The sequence below is a fragment of the Geotrypetes seraphini genome, chromosome 8 (assembly GCF_902459505.1).
Source record: "Geotrypetes seraphini chromosome 8, aGeoSer1.1, whole genome shotgun sequence".
Lineage (NCBI taxonomy): Eukaryota > Metazoa > Chordata > Amphibia > Gymnophiona > Dermophiidae > Geotrypetes > Geotrypetes seraphini.
Genome location: NC_047091.1, coordinates 112,972,922 through 112,996,173, shown reverse-complemented (window position 1 = coordinate 112,996,173; position 23,252 = coordinate 112,972,922). Strand labels below are relative to the sequence as shown.

Here is a 23,252-nt window from a genome sequence, read left to right as displayed (position 1 = left end):
GGCGCAGGCCCAGGCAGGAGCGCGGAGGGCTTGCTCTTGATCTTTGCACTGCTCGCCGGGAAATTCACTAGACCACCAGGTACAATGGCAGCGAGCGGGAGGGCGGGTGGGATTAAAGTTGCAGCGGTGGTGGTGGTGGTGGGGGGTTAAAAATATGCAGCGGGGGTGGTGGCTTAAAAATATTTGGCGGCGGCAGGGGGCTTAAATTTGTATCTTCGCTTCATAAGACGCACTTACATTTCCACCCCCTTTTTGGGGATGGAAAAAGTGCGTCTTATGGAGCGAAAAATACAAATATCTCTTTGAAGGTGCGGTCTCCAGAATTGCACACAATATTCTAAATGAGGTCTCGCCAGTCTTATACAGGGGCATCAATACCTCCTTTTTCCTACTGGCCATACCTCTCCCTGTTAATCCTTTAGTATACTTATAGCTTCTGCTGTCATGTTTTCAACCTGTATGGCCACCTTAAAATCATCATATACTATCACACGCAAGTCCTGCTCCTCTTTCATTCACAAAAGTTCTTCACCCCCTTAACTGTACCGCTCCCTTGAGTTTTTGCAGCTCAAATTCATGACCTTGCATTTCTTAGCATTAAGTCTTAGTTGCCAAATTTCAGACTATTCAAGTTTCACTAGGTCCTTCCTCATGTTGTTCACACCATCAGGGGTATCTATTGCAGATTTTGGTATCATCTGCAAAGAGGCAAATCTTCCCTGACAGCCCTTCAGTAATATTGCTTACAAAAATGTTTAGAAAACAGGCCCAAAAACTGAACTTTCAGGCACTACACTGGTAACATCCCTTTACTCAGAGCAATTTCCATTGGCCATTACCCTCTGTCACTTGCCACTCAGTTCCTGACCCAGTCAATTACTTTGGGGCCCATACTGAAGGTATTCGGTTATTTATTAGACATCTGTGTGGAACACTGTCAAAGGCTTTGCCAAAATCTAAATACAAAGATAAACACAACAGACTGTGGATGTCCTGAAAGATGATTTTATTCGCTCTTTACAATAAAAATACAAATAAGTCTGAATTAGTAATACAAGTATGATTGTCCTGACGGACCCTACACAGTCCATGTTTCAGCGAGACCGTCTTCCTCAGGGGTCCGGATGATGTAGGGTACAAAGAAAAATATGAGCAAAACAATCTACGTATCTTTGAGCATAAAACCTGAAAATGGCTTGAAACAAGAGGTTTTATACGCAAAGACATGTACATCATTTTACTCTTATTTTTATCTTTGTACTCTACATCATTTGTTGTTTTTATCTTTGGATTGTTTTTTACTAAGGATCATTGAGTTTTCCTTTTTGGTTTTTGAGTTTTTTAAAAAATTTATTTATTTATCATTTTTCAATAACATATCAAGTGTCCACTTGTACAGAAAAGTAAAGTTACACAGAAAATGAAATACAGTACAAATTATAATCTAGTAACCCAATATATCTTAACTTTAACTCAAGTCCTCAATATAGGTCCAAGATGTAAAATCAGCAAGAATTTAACATAGAAATAAAAATAAGAAACTAACAATTATGTTGGCTGAGACAGGAGATCAAACATTCTAAGAGTACTTCATATTCCTCCTCCTATTTTCAATCATGCAGCTGACAAGATTGTTGTCAGTTGGCTAGGATCAAAGAAAACATATTTTTGCATTTGGTAGACTATCACGCATTTACATGGGTGACGAAGAAAATAGGTTGCCCCAAGAGCTATAACATCTGGCTTTAACAACAAAAATTCACGACAACGTTTATGTGTGTCTCATGACAGATCCGGATACATTTGTATTTTATACCCTAGAAATTCTTTCTATCTATTTTTAAAGAAAAGTCTTAATAGCCAATTCTTATCCAGTGCTAAGGCAACTGTAAGAAGAAGGGTTGCCGGCTTTGCGACTTCCTTATCTGAAAGTTCCAGCATTGTAGAAATATTAAGCGATTGTTGATCATCTTCCTTTATTTTTTCTTCCCTTTTAATAGGTAAATGGCGGTAACAAATCTTCAGTAATTTCCAACACCTCCGTCATATAACATTTCAGCATATCTCTCGGAGTTGCCGAAGCAACTCTGGGGAAATTAATTAGTCTAAGTTTGTTATTGTGGGAAAAGTTTTCTAAAGATTCCAATTTTCTCCTTAAATTGATGTTGTCTCTCACAGGTGTTTCTGTTTGTTTGGAAACTTTCATTTCCTGGGAAGAATTTAATGTTGAACTTTTCAAATCTTGTAGATCAACTTTGATATTCTTAATTTCATTTTCTTGGGTATTAATTTTATGCTCTAACTGTGAGAGCTGAGGATTAATTGTTTTAGCTAAATCCACCACAAGGTCCCAAATAGCTTCAAGAGTTACCTTTTGGGGTTTCTTTAATGTAAAGGAAAGTTTGTTTGTTTGTTTTTTTTAGAAGAAAAGTCAATGTTCTCGCCAACTGAGGTTCCCTCTTGGCTGCTGCTCTCCTGCTCACAGACAGGTCGTGATGCTGGCAAATCCCCAGATTCGGAAGGAAAACCCTGTGCGTACAGGGATTCCAACACCAATCTCCTCTCTATACTTTTGTTAGCCTCCGGGGAGAGTCCCTCATCGACTTCCACTAGGTCCTCCATCCGCGGGGAGCTGGCAATCCGGGGAGGAGGGGGAGGCACTCCAGCATCGGGGCTCAAGGTAGTTTCTAAGCCCAAGTAGAACGCCTCCATCTTGACCCAGCGCGTCTCCAGCGGGCGTGCCGATGCTCCCAAGATGTCCTGCATTCGGCGCAGGAGTTCGTCTATGTTGCTGAGACCGGCCAGGTCCGAACGCCGCAAGGCTCCAGAGGCACTGCGCCCTCTCCGCTTTGGCATGTTGCAGGTATTTAAAAAACAGAAAGAAATTTAGACGAGTACTCTGAAGCGGAACACTCAGCCATACAGTTAATCCGCCATCTTGGATCTCCCTTTTTGTTTTTTTGTATTACACAAAATCTAAATATACCACATCTAGCGCGCTCCTTCTATCCAATTCTCTGGTGACCCAGTCAAAGAAGTTGATCAGATTTGTCCGATAAGACCTGCCTCTAGTGAATCTGTGTTGCCTTGGGTCCTGTAATCCACTGGATTCCAGAAACATCACTATTCTCTGTTTTAAAAGTGTTTCCATTAATTTACTTACCACAGAAGTCAGACTGAACTGTGAGGACTTTCTTAAGAGATCAGATTCCACAGGTGACCCTTGAGGGGAGGAATGCTGGCCTAGTGCCTAACCCTCAGTAAACCTGGTTCTAAGAGAGAGGTTGTAGAGGATATGCATTAAAGATAGTAATTCATAGGTTGCTGTGAAAACTATCTATCTGTTAGAGAAGGAGGGAAGAGGACATTCTGTTTCTGAGAGGAGAAAAGTAGAAGATGTAACTTTGGGTAAGTATACATTATTTTGCTCTGAGCTTCGATAGCTCAATTGTAGGTTCCATTCTAAAGAGAGTTTAGATCTTAAAAGAACAAACTTTTAATAAAATCATAAGGCTCTCTATACTAGTCTAATATATTCCTAGTAGCTTAATAAGGTTAATTACTTAGCTCAATAACAAGATGCATACAGTAGTCCAGCAGCTAGAGGGTTGCTAGTCAGTCTTTTGCATTGAGTGTCACATGTATGACTTTCGCTCAGTTGGCGAGAAGTTATATGTGTTGGCGAGAAGTTATATGTGTATGCTCGCTGCAAAGAGCTCCTACCTGTCAGAGAACGAGTACATTCCCTTGAGGTTAGAATAGCAGACTTGGAGGAGCTGAGGGAGACAGAGAAGTACATAGAGGAGAGCTACAGGGATGTAAAGAAGTTCCACCTCCAGTTTGGTAGCCCCTGTGCTGCCTTGGAGGAGAGAGGTATCCTAGAAGGAGAGCATCACCCTGGTGAAGTAGGAAATAATCCTGTACCTAGGACCCACCCACCAGGTGATGCAATATCCTCTCGCAATGAGGATGTGTCTCCAGGGGCTTCTGCCCAGGAGGGAAAAGTTAGGACAGCGGTTGTAGTTGGTGATTCGATCATTAGGCATGTAGATAGCTGGGTGGCTATTGGGCGTGAGGATCGCCTGGTTACTTGCCTGCCTGGTGCGAAGGTGGCAGATCTCAAGCATCACATAGATAGGATTGTAGATAGTGCTAGGGAGGAGCCAGCTGTCCTGGTACATGTAGGTACCAATGACATAGGAAAATGTGGGAGGGAGGTTTTGGAAGCCAAATTTAGGCTCTTAGGTAGAAATCTGAAATCCGGATCCTCAAGGGTTGCATTTTCAGGAATGCTCCCAATTCCACGCGCAGGACCCAAGAGGCAGGTAGAGCTCCAAAGTTTCAATGTATGGTTGAGACGATGGTGCAGGGATGAGGGATTTAGATTTGTTAGGAACTGGGCAACCTTCTGGAAAAGGGAAGCTTGTTCCGATAAGACAGACTTCACCTTAACCAGGCTGCTGGCGCTAACATTTAAAAAGGAGATAGAGCAGCTTTTAAACTGAGATGTGGGGGGAAAGTCAACAGTTGCTCAGGAGCGAATGGTTCAGTGTGAGGTATCCTTGGAAGATACTATTGAAACAAGTTATTTAGGGAGTCCTGGTAGAGAGGTTCCAATAATGGCGAAAGAAAGCCGGGTTTAAGAGGAAGGCAGAGTAAAAGAATCAAATTTTCCCTGTCTTCTCAGCAGACTGTAGTTGCAAGGAAAAAACACAATTTGAAGTGCCTGTATACAAATGCTAGAAGCCTAAAAAATAAAATAGGAGAGTTAGAGTATATAGCACTGAATGATGAGATAGATAAAATAGGCATCTCGGAGACCTGGTGGAAGGAGGACAATCAGTGAGACACTGTTACCTGGGTACAAATTATATCGCAAGGAGAGATTAGATGAAATTGGAGGGGGTTGCGCTATATATTAAAGAGGGAATTGAATCATATCAAATAAACATTCTGCATGACATAGATAGCAGTGTGGAATCCTTATGGATAGAAATTCCATGTGTGAAGGGAAGGAATATAAAGGTAGGGTTATACTACCGTCCCCCGGGACAAAATGAGCAGACAGATGTTTTCAGAAATTAGGAAAGCTGGAGAAATGGGCAACACTATAATAATGGGTGATTTCAATTACTATATGAAAAATTGAGAAGCATATGGTGTTTCACCAACATATATATCAAAAGCATATGCTAGACACTTATCGAAGTCTATCTGGTCTATAGGACCACGATGGTAACTGGGACTGTGCCTTTAGAGTAAAATTTGTAACAAACTGAAGAATTTAAAGTACAGAAGTACAATGTGGTGACCCGAGTGGTAGCACCTACTTTGGAGTTTTTTTTAGACCCATGAAGCCCTTTAATTGAGGTCTTTTTTCTCCAAACATTAATTTTTTTTTTTTAATGGTGCTCCTCTGATTGAACGAATATTGCTCTAGCATGACAACAGTTCCTGTAGATCAGGTAGACCGAGATAAGTGTCTAGCATATGTTTTTGATATATATGTTGATTTCACTTACCTCAAAATTGATTGGGTAATGTTACATCAGGGAGTGCTAGGGAGGTAAAATTCCTAGATGTCATAAATGACTGCTTTTTGGAGCAACTGGTCTGGGAGCTGACAAAAGGGGGTGTTATTTTAGATTTGGTCCTTAGTGGAATGCAAAACATAGTACAGGAGTTAACTGTGTTGGGTCCGATGGGAAGCAGTGATCATAACGTGATCAAATTTGAGCTGATGCCGGGAGTAATGTCGCAAAAGAAATCTACTGTAGGGGCTTTTAATTTTTAAAAGGGCGATTATGATAAAATGAGGAAAATGGTTAAAAAGAAGCTAAAACAATCACTTGCAAAGGTTAGGACTGTAAACCAGGTGTGGATGTTACTTAAAAAACCATCATGAAAGCCCAGATGTATTCCACGTATCAGCAAAGGTGGAAATGAGAGCCGGCATGGTTAAAAAGTGAAGTGAAAGAGGCTATTAGAGCCCAAAAAAATCCTTTAAAGAATGGAAAAAGGATCCGAATGAAGAAAATAAGAAGAAACACAAGCACTGGCAAGTTAGCTGCAAAGCATTGATAAAGACAGTTAAGAAAGAATATGAAGAGAAACTTACAAAAGAGGCAAAAACTCATAGCAATTTTTTTAGGTACATCAGAAGCAGAAAACATGTGAGGGAATCTGTGGGACCATTGAATGATTAAGGAGCAAAAGGGATGCTCAGGGAGGATAAGGCCATAGAGGAAAGACTGAATGAATTATTTGTTTCGGTCTTTACAGAAGAAGATGTAAGAGATCTACCTGAACCGGAAATGGTTTTCAAGGATGATGATGCGGAGAAACTGAAAGAAATCTCAGTGAATCTAGAAGATGTACTAAGCCAAATCAACAAGTTAAAAAGTGATAAATCGCCAGGACCGGATGGTATATATCCCAGGGTACTAAAAGAACTCAAACATGAAATTGCTAATCTGCTGTTAGAGATCTGTAATCTGTCGCTAAAATCATCTGTAGTACCTGAAGATTGGAGGGTGGTCAATGTTATGCCAATTTTTAAAAAGGGCTCTAGGGGAGATCTGGGAAATTACAGTGTCACTTCAATGCCGGGCAAAATGGCAGCCTCACTTCAGTGCTGGGCAAAATGGCAGAAACAATTATAAAAAATAAAATTGTGAAACACGTTGACAAACATGATTTAATGAGACTGAGTCAGCATGGGTTCAGCCAAGGGAGATCTTACCTCACCAATTTGCTTGACTTCTTTGAAGGTATGAATAAACATGTGGATAAAGGTGAGACGGCTGATATAGTGTGTCTAGATTTTCAGAAAGCTTTTGATAAAGTTCCTCACGAGAGGCCCCTGAAAAAATTAGAGTCATGGGATAGATGGCAAAGTTCCATTATGGATTAGGAATTGATTATAGGAGAGAAAACAAAGGGTAGGGTTGAATTGTCATTTTTCTCAATAGAGGAGAGTAAACAGTGAAGTGCTGCAAGGATCTATAGTGTGACCAGTGCTATTTAACTTATTTATAAATAATTTGGAAATTGGAACAATGAGTGAAGTGATTAAATTTGCAGATGACACTAAATTGTTCAAAGTTATCAACGCATGAAGAAAATTGGAAGACTGGGCTTCCAAGTGGCAGATGAAATTTAATGTGGACCTATGCAAAGTGATGCACATTGGGAAGAATAACCCAAATCACAGATGCTAGGGTCCACCACCTTGGGTATTAGTGCCCAAGAAAAGGATCTGTGTGTCATCGAATACAATAGGATGAAACTTTCTGCCCAATGTGTGGCGATGGCCAAAAAAGCAAACAGGATGCTAGGAATTATTTAAAAAGCGATGGTTAACAAAATTAAGAATGGAATAATGCCCCTGTATAGCGCGACCTCACCTGGAGTATTATGTTCATTTCTGGACTCCTTATCTTAAGAAAGATATAGCAATACTAGAAAAGGTTCAAAAAGCAACCAAGATGATAAAGGGGATGGAACTCTTCTCATATGAGGAAAGACTAAGAAGGTTAGGGCTCTTCAGCTTGGAAAAGAGACAGCTGAGGGGAGATATGATTGAAGTCTACAAAATCCTGAGTGGAGTAGAACGGGTACAAGTGAATCGATTTCTAACTCCGTCAAAAATTACAAAGCCTAGGGGGACACTCGAAGTTATAGGGAAATACTTTTAAAACCAACAGGAGGAAAATTTTTCACTCGGAGAGTAATTAAGCCTATATAAATAGGCTGTCTAGTTGTAAAGAAGAGATAGGAGAGCCATGGATGGGGCTGAACTGGGCAGACTGAATTGGGGTTTAAGGTTCTTATCTGCCAGCCATGTTCCCTTTTTGTTTTTTTTTTACATAACTGCATTTCCTTTTTCATTTGAAAGATGTTCAAGCAATAAATGGAGTGATGGTAAAACTGGAGATTTGGGGCACTTGGGTATTCTGTGGTACCGAGTACAAACAGTCTACAGTGTTTAGTGGATACAGCAGGAAATCTTTCAAGTAATATGATTTTTGCTTCACAGCAGGTAACCTTCCATTTTCTTTACAGGTCTGGATGAAAGAACAGGATCAGGATCCTGGGGAGGAGGAGATCAAAACAGCCCCGCATTTGACCAAGGAAGGGTAAGGGTGGAAATAATCATAAACCCTTGTAATGTTGCAGGTTGAGCCAGTGTGGCTTAAAATCAGTTTTATCATGCAAAAAGGGGGGAGGGGGAAACCCCTGTTATTTATCAATAACAATTGATGAGCACTTTTTAATACAAGTATATATTATATTTGGATTTATTAACTACCTTTAGATAGTGGGTTTTTAACCTTGTGCACATGCTTGAACTTTCAAGATAAACCAGTTACCTTTAGCTCCCAAACACCTCTGAGAATCTGATCCCTCCAGTGATTAGTTGCCATTTAATCAACTCTCGGGCAGTGGAAAGAGGGCCAGAGGAGAGGAAGTTGGGGTGGGAGAATTTAACACCCTGGTGATGTCATAAATGGTTTCAGTATAGTGAGGGAGTTTGGGGTGGTGTGGATTAGAGTGGGCTCCAACGTGCCTTTCCTTGGATTCCCTTCTCTGTCTTTTTTTCAGCAGGGATATGGTGAAGGCTCCCACTATGGAGATCACAGGGACCTCGCTTCTCATGACAATAGCATTTCTCCAGCCCCATTCTTGGCATCTGGATTAGGTGGTAAGTGAATCAAATCAGGTTAGATCTTTAAATGAAGCACGTATAGAGATGAATTCTTAAATTCATATATTTCTCTTTAATATTTTTATTTTTCCTTAAATATAAGAGCTAAGAACTGCATAAAACTTGAAATTCAGTAAATCTTAATCATGGAGAGATTAGAACGTTTGCACTAGAGCGAACTGGTATTAAAAAAACTTTTCAAGCCTAGTTCCTTGGGTAAAATAACAAATATTAGTAGGGCATAACAATTTTAAGACCCAAAAGCCTTTCCTTCACTATATCGCCTGCTCAGATGGCAGTTTGCTAAGGAAAGGAGGATAGAATGTTAGCATTTTCTCTCTTAAGCTTGCAGTCCAATGGGAACTAAGGCTTAGATCTGGTATTGAGTGTTTATTAAAATAGCTGGGACAATTTTCCCATAATATTCACTTGTAGCTGCTTTAGCCTAGTCATTGTTATGACCTTCTTTGGCTGGGGAATATACAACAGGACTCTCTAAAAACTTGCTAATGTGGAACTTTAAATCTCTTTCATCTCCCTTGCTCTCTCTCTCTCTTTTTTTTTTCTCCCAGTACCAACTTGGTATAACCTTTACAGCACCGGAGGGGGGGGAAGTAGAGAGAGAAAGATGTGGGAATCAATCTGACCAGCCACATGGCAGTCATAGCGCTATACACCAGCTCAGATTTTTGATAGTATATTGTTAAATATAGATACTTTTGGCCTAAAAAGACACATTCTGGGCATATTTCTGAAATGTTAATACATAGTTAAGTCAATTATTCCTCAGCAATGACCTTTTATTGAGGGGGGTGCTAAGCCATAAGACTTCCTTTTAGTAACTATTTGTAGAAATTAGAATTCTCCTCTGAAAAGCTAATCTTGGTGTGTATTGTAAGCTATTACAATTGTGACACAATAAGCGATTCTTCCCTTCCCTTTCCTGGATATGGTTTCAGACATGAACTATAATGCCTCAATGGTGGTGTGGCTGCCTTCCTGGCAGACAGAAGCTTGGGTGATGATCCTGGCTCCTGTCTTTTTGAGCTGTTAAAAGTTTGTGGATGCAAGGGGATGGGGAGCGAGCACTGTTTTCAGACATGGAGGAGGGTGGGGGGGATAAAAATATGAACACAACATGCCATATTTGAATCATATCAACAGTCCATCAAGCCCTATGTTCTGTTTTCTGATGGTGGCAAATCCTGGTCACAAGTACCTTGCAGGATCTCAAATAGTAGAACCACAGAGATACAGTACCCTACATGGTAAAAGGAAACAGAATAGCAAGGCTAGGAACTAGAAATATAGAATCTAATTTAATATTAAAAAAATTTAATATTAAAAAAACAACTATTTAAGTATGAATAAAATGTTACAACAGTCCCAGTAACAAAATTCAACATGGCATGTTTCAGGAAAAGCCTGTGTCAGATAACTAAATGATGTCTGTCTAATTATTGATTGATTTTTGGGGAATTTATTAATCTACACCCAATCTTACTAAACTACTAACCCCAAACAGAGTCTAGCCATACCTCTACTTCCTCCAAACATTTCTGCTCCTTTTAGTATAGCCTGTTCACCTGCCCATGACACAAACCCAGTGAATCATGATGAATCTCCCAACCACACTAATCCTGCCATTCCTATACTTGATAAGCTTAATAGAAGTCTAATCTGCAACAACCACAAACAGATCCATATCTCCATGGTGGACGGCTAAACCAGGTCACAATCCCCAAAGTTCTACTGCCACACTATGGTATGACTACCCACACCAACAACATCCCATCCCCATCCTCAACTTCAAATGTGACCCCAACAAAAAGCAGTCAAGACAACCCCCTTTCAGAAACTATGCCAAATTAAAATAAATACCAATCACCAAACAGTAAAAAAAACAAAACAAAAAAAACCCCAAGAAGTAAATTCAAGCAGAACTCCTTGCATATACTTCAGTGCCAGGTCTGTAGTCGGTACTGTTCTTACTTAAAGAATTAATCCTAACCAATAACCCGGGGCTCATCTTCCACTACTGAAACCTAGTTAAAAGAAACTTTTAACAGTTCAGAGCTAATCCACTTCTACCTATTGGGATACAGCATTATCCACATTCCCAGGCAGGACAAGCGAGGAGGTGGTATAGCCATTATCTACAGAAACTCCTTCAACCTAACATTGATCAACTCCACCATCCACCCAGACCTTGAGTACATAACCTGTAAACTCAGACAATCCTAACACCACAAAAAAATGGTATTTGCCTTCTACTGGTATGTCATCCTCCTGGCTCCCAGCCAAGCAGTAAGACTAACTTACAAGAAATTATCTTCAGTCTTTCCTGCCAAACTTCTCATACTTGGAGACATAAATATTCTCTTTGAAAACTCCGATAATAATGCTACTCACAACTTCAACTGCTTGAAGACTGCCAAATAGATTTCAAAATGTCTGTTCCAACACACGAAAAAGTCCATACTCTCAACGACATTGCCTCCACACTTCCCAACCTCATCACAGATACCACTGGTCTCCTGTTCCCTAGTCAGACCATTATCTTCTTTCATTCAACCTACATCTCCACTTGGCAAGCACAACTAGCAACTCATCCTACTCTAATAAACTGGTCAGAGGCAGAATAAATCCAACCCAATCCTGGAACAAAGTCACTGCTTCTCTACCCAACCTAACCGACTTGACAAATGTAATGCTATTAACCTGGAACAAACTACTCATGAACACCCTAGACCAGGGGTCCCCAAAGTCCCTCCTTGAGGGCTGAATCCAGTAAGGTTTTCAGGATTTCCCCAATGAATATGCATTGAAAGCAGTGCATGCACATAGATCTCATGCATATTCATTAGGGAAATCTTGAAAACCCGACTGGATGCGGCCCTCAAGGAGGGACTTTGGGGACCTCTGCCCTAGACTCTCTAGCTTCGGTTCACAACCACAAGGTAAAGGGCTCCAAACCTCTCCATGGTTCACAGAATCACTGAAGAGAAAAGCAAACTCGCTGAAGACTGGAAAGACAGTGGCAGAAAAGCAAGATGCCCGACCACAAGACAAAATAGAGGTCATCAATCAACAAGTACAAATTAATATCTCAGAAGCCAAGAAAAATTATTAAGCCCAAGAAATAAAAAACAAACCTATTGACAAGGAATTATTTTATCTTGTAAGCAGCCTTACTGAATCACCAGCAAAGGACACTCTTGAGCTTAAGTTTCAACCAATTGCCCAAGACTTTGCAGATTGCTTCCTCAATAAAATTAGAATGGTACTAGCAGAAGTCAAAAAAGTAAACACCACCCTGGAAACTACACACACTATCCCTAACAACTCAGATGATCCCTGCTAGAGAATAACATGGTGACAGAATTCATCATCGTTCCCATCCCCACAGATAATTGCAGGAAATCATCCTGTGTCATTCTATAGTGTATCTCAATCTCAGTCCTTCTACACCAGCATTCTTTAATGCAAGGTCAGTGGTTGTGCCTATTTATACTATGATTCTTCCCTCTCTCCTTAAAGGATGACATGGGGATGGTTTCCCATGGTTATCCACGGGGATGGGAACAGTGATGAAATCTGTCACTGTGTTATTCTCTACCCTGCACACAGACCAAATATGGAACAGTTTTAACCCACTAACAACAAATGAAACAGCAAGTCTTCTAAAGAAACTATCCAACTGCAACAGTTCCCTTGACTACTGTGCCTGAAACAATCACCACCTGGATCACCAAACTCCTAAACAACCTCTTAAATCAAGTCCAGCTCCCGGCTGAAATGGGAAAAATAGCTTTCACACCCATACCAAAATCGCAAAATGCAGACCTATCTGCTCCCCTCAAAGATCAGTAGCTAGTATTCCCTTACTAGCCAAGCTCCTCAAAACCCATATAAACAAAATACCTACATGGACCAATACTTCAGCCTTCACCCCTCTCAATTTGGATTTCGACCACAGCACAGTACTGAACTCCTACTTCACTCCACTCTCTTACTACTAAAATCAAACAAATACTAAGTACAGGCCATCAAGCTGCACTCCTTCAATTTGACATCTCCGCAGCTTTCAGTTCTGTAAACCTACCACCTTCTAATGAAAATAGCAGACGTAACTGAGAGGGGTCAAAAAAAATATATGAATGTCCATCCAAAAGGATCAAACATTTACAGGGATATCTAAGCTGAAATTTAGCTCCCAAAGACAGTACGGATTGTCTCAATTGTAGGAACCCTTTCCTTTTGGTCTGAGTTAACTTTGAGACATCTGGGAACATGGAGATCTTAGAATCTGTAAGGTCACTTCTTTAAGCCTAAAAAACAACCTAAGAAGTGCCTCTTTGTCTTGTTGAAAGACAAGTCACCAGAGATGGCTTCATCCTCTTAGGTTTCTAATATTCTTGTTAAGTCCATTAAACTCGCTGGATCAGGTGAAACCTCAGGTTGAGAGACTTCTTAGATACTGGAAGGTAATATATTCTGTGTAAAGGTGGAAGTCCAGACTCCGGGTATTTAAACGATTCCTTAAGAAATTTATGAAATAAGTCTCTAGGAGAAATTGCTAGTACTTTAGGAAAGTTAAGTATTCTCAAATTTAACATTTTAGTACAATTTTCCATATTTTCGACTTTCCTTACTATCAATAATCTATCTTGCATTAAGGTGACTTTTGTATCCCTTGAACCTGTTGGTCCAAACGATCCATTCTTACCCCCTGAGTCTTCATTCCTTCCTGAAGAGACTCATTTCTTTTTTCCTGTTCTTTGACCAGAGGTAAAGTTCCTACATACAATTTGTACAATGAGTCTAATGCCTTCCAGAGAGACTCCAACATGAACTTTGCTGGCCTTTCCAGTAGGGGAACTGCTGGAATCTGTCTTCCTATTGCTGGAGCCAGCTCTGCCCTTTCCGTGATCGTTTCTGCTGCCTGAGAATCCAGGGACACCGGAAAGCCCTCCAGCTCAGCAAGGGAAACTACATCCTGTCCCTTCTGAGCCGCCGTAGTTTCCCTTTCTCGTAGCTGCTGGGGAGGGACTGGTCCTGCTGGTCTAAGCGACACCTCGCTCCCGAACACAAAGACCTCCCTTCGATTTGGCAAAGCCGGTTCGCCCCAAGGGGAAGATGTAAGGAAGCTATCCATCGTCTCCTGCCTTCGTGAGGTAAGTTCAGGTTGCCGGGCTGTAGCAGCCGCTCTTCCCCTTCTTTTAGGCATTGAGATAAAAACCTCGATGAACAGAGATAGGAAATAATTCTGGCAGGAGAATGAGTTGCTAGCATCCTCATCTTGTTTCGGGACTCATCTTCAAGTTGCAAAAATACTATTCAATTTCTACCTACCTCAAACAGCTACATTGGCTACCCATCAATATTAGAATAAACTTCAAGATATCATGGAAAATCCACAACACCTCTCAGATTTATTCAATCCCTTGTGGCCCACCTTGGACAGGAATCATAGTAAACTCCAGTTGAACTACCCCTCAAGAAAAGGCCTCAAATACAATTGTACCTACAATACCTTGTTCAAATATATCAGTGCAAAGTTTTGGAACAACCTCCCCACAACCATCAGATTCGAACCGAACTACCTTACATTCTGAAAGAAACTAAAAACTTATCTCTTTGACACCATACTTGCCCAAGAAAACTGACCAATGTGCCCAGAAATCACCCTTTAACCTATACTTGGCCATGTGCACAGCTCAATCACCCAACGATGGCCTATAACAGATGACCTCTACCTCATAGCATCACTGAATGTACCTTTTTTAGCATCGTATATAATACTAATCTGTGTCTCTTTAGAAATTGCACTGTAGGGAAATCTTTACCTCCATAGTGTCCCTTTCCAACAGTACTAGCTCTCCTGTTGTATTATTAACCCCCTTTTAATAATAATAATAATTTTATTTTGTATACCGCCATATCCAGGGAGTTCTAGACGGTTCACAACAGATAGATGAATTAGATACAGTGCGGTTGAAATTGAAGAACATAACAAAGCAATCATAAAGTCAAACTAGTTTACATTTACAATTTAGGTGAGGGAAGGACTATATACAGAGCATATACAGTGTATACGGTAAGAGAATACAATTGAATTTAAGAGAAGGGGAACAAAGCATATTAGATGAATGGAGGGAGCAACAATTTTAGAAGGGTGGGGAGGGAGGAGGTGGAAAAAGTTAAGGAAGAGGTGGGAAGCGTTGAGGAGGGGATGGGGAGCGTTAAGGATTTGGTCTGTTGCAAAGAAGAGTTTTGAGCTGTTTTCTAAAGTGGAGATAGGAAACGTTAAGGAGGAAGTGGGGAGCATTAAGGATTAGGTCTATTGAAAAGTAGAGTTTTGAGCTGTTTTCTAAAGTGGAGATATGAAGAGGCGTCAAGTATAATTTGGGCGAGCCATGAGTTTAGTTTGGCCACTTGAAAAGAGAAGGTTCGTTCGAGGAATCTTTTAAGATGACACGATTTCAATGAGGGAAAAGCGAACAGAGTTATTCTGCGGGAGCTCTTATTATTGTAGTTCAGGTTGAAGTGGGGGTAAAGATAATCCGGTGACATACCACAGATACAGTTTTGTAGCAGATGCAAGAGAACTTAAATAGAACTCTGGATTCGAATGGCAGCCAGTGCAACTTGTGGTAGAAAGGGGATATGTGTTCCCATTTCTTCAAGCCAAAGATGAGGTGGATGGCGGTATTTTGGACCAATCTCAGCTTCCTGGTGATTTTCTTGAAGGCGCCTAGATAAATGATGTTACAGTAATTCAGGACACTCGGAATAGAAGATTGGACCAGCAGACGAAAGGAGGTGTCATCAAAGTATTTTTTAATGGTGCGGAGTTTCCAAAGCACCGAGATACTTTTCTTAAATACTAGGTCAGTGTGTTTCTCCAGTGTGAGATGCTTGTCTAAAGTGACTCCTAGTATTTTTAAGGATTGCTCAATACAGTAGTCTAGTCCTTTGACATGTAGTGCAGTTTCCTTGATTTTGTTGTTTGGGGATGCTAAGAAGAATTTAGTTTTTTCTGGGTTTAGCTTTAGTCTAAACGCTGTCATCCAAAGTTCGATCTTATTTAGGGTGAAAGATAGCAAGTTTAGTAGCTCTGAGGTAAAGTAAGAGAACGGAATGATTATGGTGATGATGTCCACGTAGATGAAGAATTTGAGCTTTAGACTCTGCAGGAGGTTTCCTAGGGAGACAAGGTAGATGTTAAATAGGGTGGGGGACAAGGGGGAGCCTTGTGGGACCCCAAAGGTGTTGTCCCAGCTGTAGGAGGTAGTGTCATCCTTGAACACCTTATAGGTTCTTTTTGTCAGGAATCCATGGAACCAATTGAGAACATGACCTGAGATTCCAATAGATGTCAGACAGTCTAGTAGAATGGCGTGGTCAACCAAGTCAAATGCGCTACTCAGATCGAGTTGCAATATTAGAGCGCATGAGCATTGGCTGAATAGTTGATGAAGGTAGTCAAGCAGAGAAGATAAAATTGTTTCGGTATTGTGACCTGAACGGAAACCAGATTGGTTGTCATGGAAGGTCCGGAGAAAGAGCTACAAGTAGTTGTTCAGCAGACGGTTCCAACTCCGGAATCAACAGTACAGCCCACCCCTAAGAAGCGCAGAGTGGTGGTCATCGGAGATTCGCTGCTGAGGGGCACCGAGGGACCAATCTGCAGACCAGACCTACAATCAAGAGAGGTCTGCTGTTTGCCAGGGGCCAGGATCCGGGATGTCACTGCTTGCATTGACAGACTCATCAAGCCCCGAGACCACTTCCCCATGGTTCTAATCCACGTCGGAACCAACAACACCGCAAGGAGCAGCCCGGACAGCATACCTGAAGACTTCAGGGCCCTGGGGGAGAAGCTGAGGAGGATGGATGCGCAGGTAGTCTTCTCCTCGATTCTCCCAGTGAGGGGCAAGGGCAGAGCCAGAGAGGATCGAATACAAAGGGCGAACGACTGGCTGCGAGGATGGTGCAAGGAGATGAACTTCGGGTTTCTGCACCATGGAGAAGCATTGCAAGGACTATAGGGACACGACGGGCTACACCTAACCAGAAGAGGGAAGAATGTCCTTGGACACCGCCTAGCCCGCCTACTCCACAGGGCTTTAAACTAGGTAAGTCGGGGGAGGGTACAGGCACAAACAACATACCAGGCGAACTAAAATGCCAATACATTTATGAGGCTGAGGAAAGTAGACACCGAAATTCTGGGTCAGGGGTGAGTGCACACACTTTTGAGTCGGGAGTAGGGTCACATCATATTTATGGGTCACATTGTAATTCCGGGTCTAGGGGGAGTACACACTGTAGTTCTGGGTATATGGGGAGTACACATTGTGGTTCTGAGCCTCAGGAAAGCACAAATAACACAAACAATGCTAAAGGTGTTCAAATAGCTCAAACAGGAATATCCCCACTGAGACATAACAAAAATATAACATGGAGGGCTATGTACGTCAACGCACACAGTTTAGGAAAGAAGATCCTGGAATTGGAAACAGAAATAAGGAATGCCGACCTGGATTTGGTGGCGATATCCGAAACCTGGCTCACAGACTCCCACGGGTGGGACATGGTCATACCGGGTTACAACTTGCTTCGCCGGGACAGAGAGGGTAGGAAGGGAGGGGGTGTAGCATTATATACTAAAGATGACATTAAGGTCACGAGAATCTCAGATGTCCAGTATACTGGGGAATCCCTTTGGGTTAATTTGGCCAGAGGGAAGGACAAATGCTTGTATCTTGGCGTAATTTACAGACCCCCAAGACAACAGGATGACCTGGATATGGAAATAATCGAAGATATAGAAAATATCACCTTGCATGGGGACACAGTATTGCTAGGTGACTTCAACATGCCTGATGTGGATTGGGTTACACTTACCTCTGCTTCCGGCAGCAGCAGGAGGCTATTAAACTCTATGAAAGGAGCAAGCCTCAGGCAACTGGTGTTGGAACCGACAAGGGATCAGGCAATACCGGACCTGATACTTACCAATGGAGAAAGTGTCACAGAGGTCTCGGTGGGCGACACATTGGCCTCCAGTGACCACAACATGGTATGGTTCAATATCAGGAAAGGTTTCACTAAATCTACTACACTAACCAAAGTCCTCAAATTCAAGGACACAAATTTCAAAGAAATGGGAGACTTCGTTCACCAGGCGCTACAAAGCCAAGAAGAAACCGATAACGTGGAAGACATGTGGTCGACTTTGAAAGCAACCATACAAGAAGCAACAAACCGCTATGTAAAATCAGTAAGTAAACGGCGAAGGAACAATAAGCCACAGTGGTTTACTGTGGAGATCTCAGACCTGATCAAGGAGAAGAAAAAAGCATTCATCTCTTACAAACAATCAGGGAAGCAGGACTCTAGAGCAGACTACCTGGCCAAATCAAAAGCCGTCAAAACAGCAGTCAGGGAGGCTAAATTCCTCATGGAGGAGTCTCTAGCAAAGAACATCCAGAAGGGAGATAAATCCTTCTTCAGGTATATCAGTGATAGAAGAAAAAACTCAGGCGGGATTGTACGTCTTAGGAAACCAGACGGAGACTATGTGGAAAAGGATTCGGAAAAAGCCCAACTATTAAATGAATACTTCTGCTCAGTCTTCACCCGAGAAGCGCCAGGGCTCGGCCCTCAGTTACAGACAAGGGTTGGCTCAGTTGACCCGTTTAGTAACTTTGAGTTTACGCCCAGCAGTGTCTACGGTGAGCTGTCAAAGCTCAAGGTTAACAAAGCAATGGGGCCGGACAACCTGCACCCCAGGGTGCTTAGGGAGCTGAGTGATGTCTTGGCGGAGCCACTGTCCGCGCTCTTCAACCTCTCCCTTAGTACAGGCAGCGTCCCATTGGACTGGAGGACGGCTAACGTCATTCCACTCCACAAGAAAGGCTCAAAAATGGAGACAGCAAACTACAGACCAGTGAGTCTAACATCGATAGTGAGCAAACTAATGGAAACTCTAATCAAACACCAATTAGATAAGATCCTGGATGAGGAGAATCTACGGGATCCCCGACAACATGGATTTACTAAGGGGAGATCCTGCCAATCCAACCTGATCAGCTTCTTTGACTGGGTAACGGGGAAGCTGGATATAGGGGAGTCCCTGGACATCGTGTACCTGGACTTTAGCAAAGCATTCGATAGCGTACCACACCGCAGGTTACTGAGCAAGATGAGTTCTATAGGATTAGGTAACACATTGACGAAATGGGTTGGGAGCTGGCTTGGAGGTAGGCTCCAAAGGGTGGTGGTGAACGGCACCCCCTCCGAAATGACGGAGGTGATTAGTGGAGTACCACAGGGCTCAGTCTTGGGCCCAATCCTATTCAACATCTTTATAAGAGACTTGGCAGAAGGGCTTCGAGGTAAAATAACATTATTCGCCGATGACGCCAAACTGAGTAATGTAGTGGGCAAATGCACAACAGACGAAGATTCAGTGCCCGACAACATGATGCACGACCTACTCCTACTGGAGCGATGGTCTAGGACATGGCAACTCAACTTCAATGCCAAAAAATGCAAAGTTATGCACCTGGGCAGCCAGAATCCATGCAAGTCTTATACCCTTAATGGCGAGATCCTAGCAAAAACGGTAACAGAACGAGACTTGGGGGTAATCGTCAGTGAGGACATGAAGTCTGCCAATCAAGTGGAGCAGGCTTCGTCCAAGGCAAGACAAATCATGGGCTGCATACGAAGGGGTTTTGTCAGTCGTAAGGCAGAAGTCATTATGCCATTGTATAGATCCATGGTGAGGCCCCACCTGGAATACTGTGTGCAATTCTGGAGGCCGCATTATCGCAAGGATGTGCTGAGACTGGAGTCGGTGCAAAGAATGGCCACCCGGATGGTCTCGGGACTCAAGGATCTACCATACGAAAAACGGCTTGACAAATTACAGCTATACTCGCTCGAGGAGCGCAGAGAGAGGGGGGACATGATCGAGACGTTCAAGTATCTTACGGGCCGCATCGAGGCGGAGGAAGATATCTTCTTTTTCAAGGATCCCACGACAACAAGAGGACATCCGTTGAAAATCAGGGGCGGGAAACTACGAGGTGACACCAGGAAATTCTTTTTCACTGAAAGAGTGGTTGATCGCTGGAATAGTCTTCCACTACAGGTGATTGAGGCCAGCAGCGTGCCTGATTTTAAGGCCAAATGGGATCGGCACATGGGATCTATTCACAGGGCAAAGGTAGGGGAGGGACATTAAGGTGGGCAGACTAGATGGGCCGTGGGCCCTTATCTGCCGTCTATTTCTATGTTTCTATGTTTCTATATTGTGTTTTTCTAAGTATGTGGTGAGTTCGGTGTTTACTATCCCTTCTGCTATTTTGGTAACCAGGGGGATATTGGCGATAGGTCTAAAGTTGGATGCAGTGTTAGATGGCTCTTTAGCATTTTTCTTAATTGGTGTAATCATAATGTGCCCTTGTTCTACTGGGAACTTCCCTGAGGATAGTAGAAAGTTGATCCAAATCAGCATTTTGGCCTTAAAATTGACTGGGGCCGATTTCATGACATTAGGGGGACAGGTATCCAGTCTGCAGTAGGAATTGGCATACTTATTGTAGTGTTTACTAAAAGTTTGCCAGTCTATGGGTGAGAATGTATTCCAGATCAGGTCGGCTCTGGAATTGTCTGAGTCTAGTAGAATGGGGTAACACCAGTGGAGCTTGGTTGGGTCGGTAAGTGAGGATCTTAGTTTTTGTATTTTGGAATTGAAGAAATCCGCCATGCTGTTTGCAGTTAGAGTGGGCTCTTCGGGCATGTCTATAAATGTTTCTATGTTGTATAGATCATTTACCAGATTAAAAAGGTTGCTACTGTTGGTTGAAATGTCACCAATTTTGAGGGCATAGAAGTTTTTGCGTTTTTCTTTGGTCCGATTTTTGTAGATTTTTAATTTTAATCTCCAGGCGATTCTATGCTCTTGCGTTCCTGATTTTAATCATAGTCTTTCCGATTTTCTTAGGTCTCTCTTTAACATCAGCAGTTCTGTGTCAAACCAGCCCTCTAGGTTTTTAAGTCTCCTTCTGTGGGTTTTAATGGGAGCCATTTTATTTAGGATATTGGTGCTATCAATAATCCAGGAGTTCATAAATTGATCGGTTTGTTCATTTTGTTCTGATACGATCTCATAGTGAGACCAGAATTCTACGGGATTTATCTTACCTCTGCTAGTATGGAATTTTTTATTTCTCGCTTTTGGGTTATTGTTTGTTGGACTCGTAGTTTTTAGTTGGCAATCGAGTTCAAAATTGCAGAGTCTGTGATCCGACCATAGTGAGTCGGTCCAGTATTCTTGTTTCCAGAATATTTTGGGGTTAGGTAGTCTCTAGAGGAGAAAGTAACTAAATCTAACTGATGACCTCTTTGGTGGGTTTTAACTGGGGAAGGTTTGAGGTAACCTTGTGAAGAGATGAGTGACCAAAATTCTGTAGTTTCAGGTTGGTCTATTTTTTTCAAGGTGTATATTAATATCTCCACACAGTAAGTTGTAAGGGCTAGATAAAGAGTTAGTTAGTAAAAATTCATGTACCACTAAGGAGCTTCCTGTACTATAATAAATTGTATCCATTTAAATTGTATTGTAAGTCGCCTTAAACCTGTTTAGGTATAGTGTGACTGAAAAATCTCAGATTAGATTAGATTAACTGCCTTTTTATAGCAATAATAAATATGATGAATGAGGTAAACTCAAAATCGGCTAATTGAAACTTCATACTAGGACTACCATGAAGTGGTTTCAGAAATATACTTAACAGCACTGAAAATGTAATAGCAGAGATATAATACGATGTTGGCATAATACTTTTGAAACATCTAATAGGCACACTTTAGAACATAAGAATTGTCGCTGCCGGGTCAGACCAGTGGTCCATCGTGCCAAGCAGTCTGCTCACACGGCGGTCCTTAGGTCAAAGACCAATACCCTAACTGAAAATAGCCTTACCTGGGTACGTTCCGGTTCAGCAGGAACTTGTCTAATTTGTCTTGAATCCCTGGAGGGTGTTTTCCCGTATAACAGCCTCCAGAAGAGCGTTCCAGTTTTCTACCACTCTCTGGGTGAAGAACTTCCTTACGTTTGTACGGAATCTATCCCCATTTAGCTTCAGAGAGTGCCCTCTCATTCTCTCTACCTTGGAGAGGGTGAACAGCCTTTCTTTACTAAGTCTATTCCCTTCATTATCGTGAATGTTTCGATCATGTCCCCTCTCAGTCTCCTCTTTTCAAGGGAGAAGAGGCCCAGTTTCTCTAATCTCTTGCTGTACGTCAACTCCTCCAGCCCCTTAACCATTTTAGTTGCTCTTCTCAGGACCCTTTCGAGTAGTACTATGTCCTTCTTCATGTACGGCAACAAGTGCTGAACGCAGTATTCCAGGTGAGGGCATACCATGGCCTGGTATAGTGGCATGATAACCTTCTCCGATCTGTTTGTGATCCCCTTCTTAATCATTCCTAGCATTCTGTTTGCCCTTTTCACCGCTGCCGCACATTGCGCAGATGGCTTCATCGACTTGTCTACCAGTACTCCCAAGTCTCTTTCCTGGGGGGTCTCTCCAAGTACCGCACCGGACATCCTGTATTCATGTATAAGATTTTTGTTACCGATATACATCACCTTACAATTATCCATGTTGAACCTCATTTGCCATGTCGCAGCCCATTTCTCAAGCGTGTTTGTCATGTTGCAGGTCTTCGCAAACCTCCTGCGTCTTCACTACTCTGAATAACTTTGTGTTGTCTGCAAATTTAATCACCTCACTTGTACCAATTTCCAGATCATTTATAAATATGTTGAAGAGCATGGGTCCAAGCACCAAACCCTGTGGCACTCCACTCATGACGCTTTTCCAGTCCGAGTATCGTCCATTTACCACCGCTCTCTGTTTCCTATTCGCCAGCCAGTTTTTAATCCATAGCTCGCAATTTTTTGAAGTAGTCGTTCATGCGGAACCTTGTCAATCACCTTCTGAAAATCCAGATATACAATGTCGACTGGGTCACCCTTGTCTATCTGCCTGTTTACTCCCTCGAAGAAGTGCAGCAAGTTCGTCAAGTAAGATCTATCTTTGCTGAAGCTGTGCTGGCTGGTCTCCATCAGATTGTGTCCGTCAAGGTGATCAGTGATGCGGTCCTTTATCAGCGCCTCTTACCATCTTTCCCTGTACCGTGATCAGACTCACCGGTCTGTAGTTTCCCGGATCTCCCCTCGAACCTTTCTTGAAAACTGGCGTAACATTCGCCACCTTCCAGTCTTCCGGAATCCTTCCCGATTTGATTGACAGATTGGCTATTAGTTGAAGCAGTTCAGCTATAGCCCCTTTCACTTCTTTGAATACCCTCGGATGTATACCATCTGGTCAGAGGAATTTATCATTTTTAAGCCTATCAATCTGCCTGCATACCTCTTCAAGACTGACCGTCAACCCTGTCAGTTTCCTGTCTTTGTTTCCTGCGTATAGCCTGTCTGCTTCCGGTATGTTGTGTATAT

The 23,252-nt window shown here is 42.2% G+C and overlaps 1 protein-coding gene across 6 annotated transcripts in view; it reads left to right on the top strand.

The window, feature by feature from the left end:
- The window catches only part of TCF3 (transcription factor 3), a 288,408-nt gene that overhangs the window by 147,818 nt on the left and 117,338 nt on the right, over positions 1-23,252 (top strand). For 5 of the 6 annotated variants that reach the window (XM_033954328.1, XM_033954326.1, XM_033954331.1 and 2 more), the window contains exons 4-5: positions 8,065-8,138; positions 8,605-8,704. In XM_033954328.1, coding sequence (XP_033810219.1) covers positions 8,065-8,138; positions 8,605-8,704 — 174 coding nt within the window. The remainder of the gene's footprint in view (positions 1-8,064; positions 8,139-8,604; positions 8,705-23,252) is intronic. The other variant, XM_033954329.1, reaches the window with a different exon arrangement.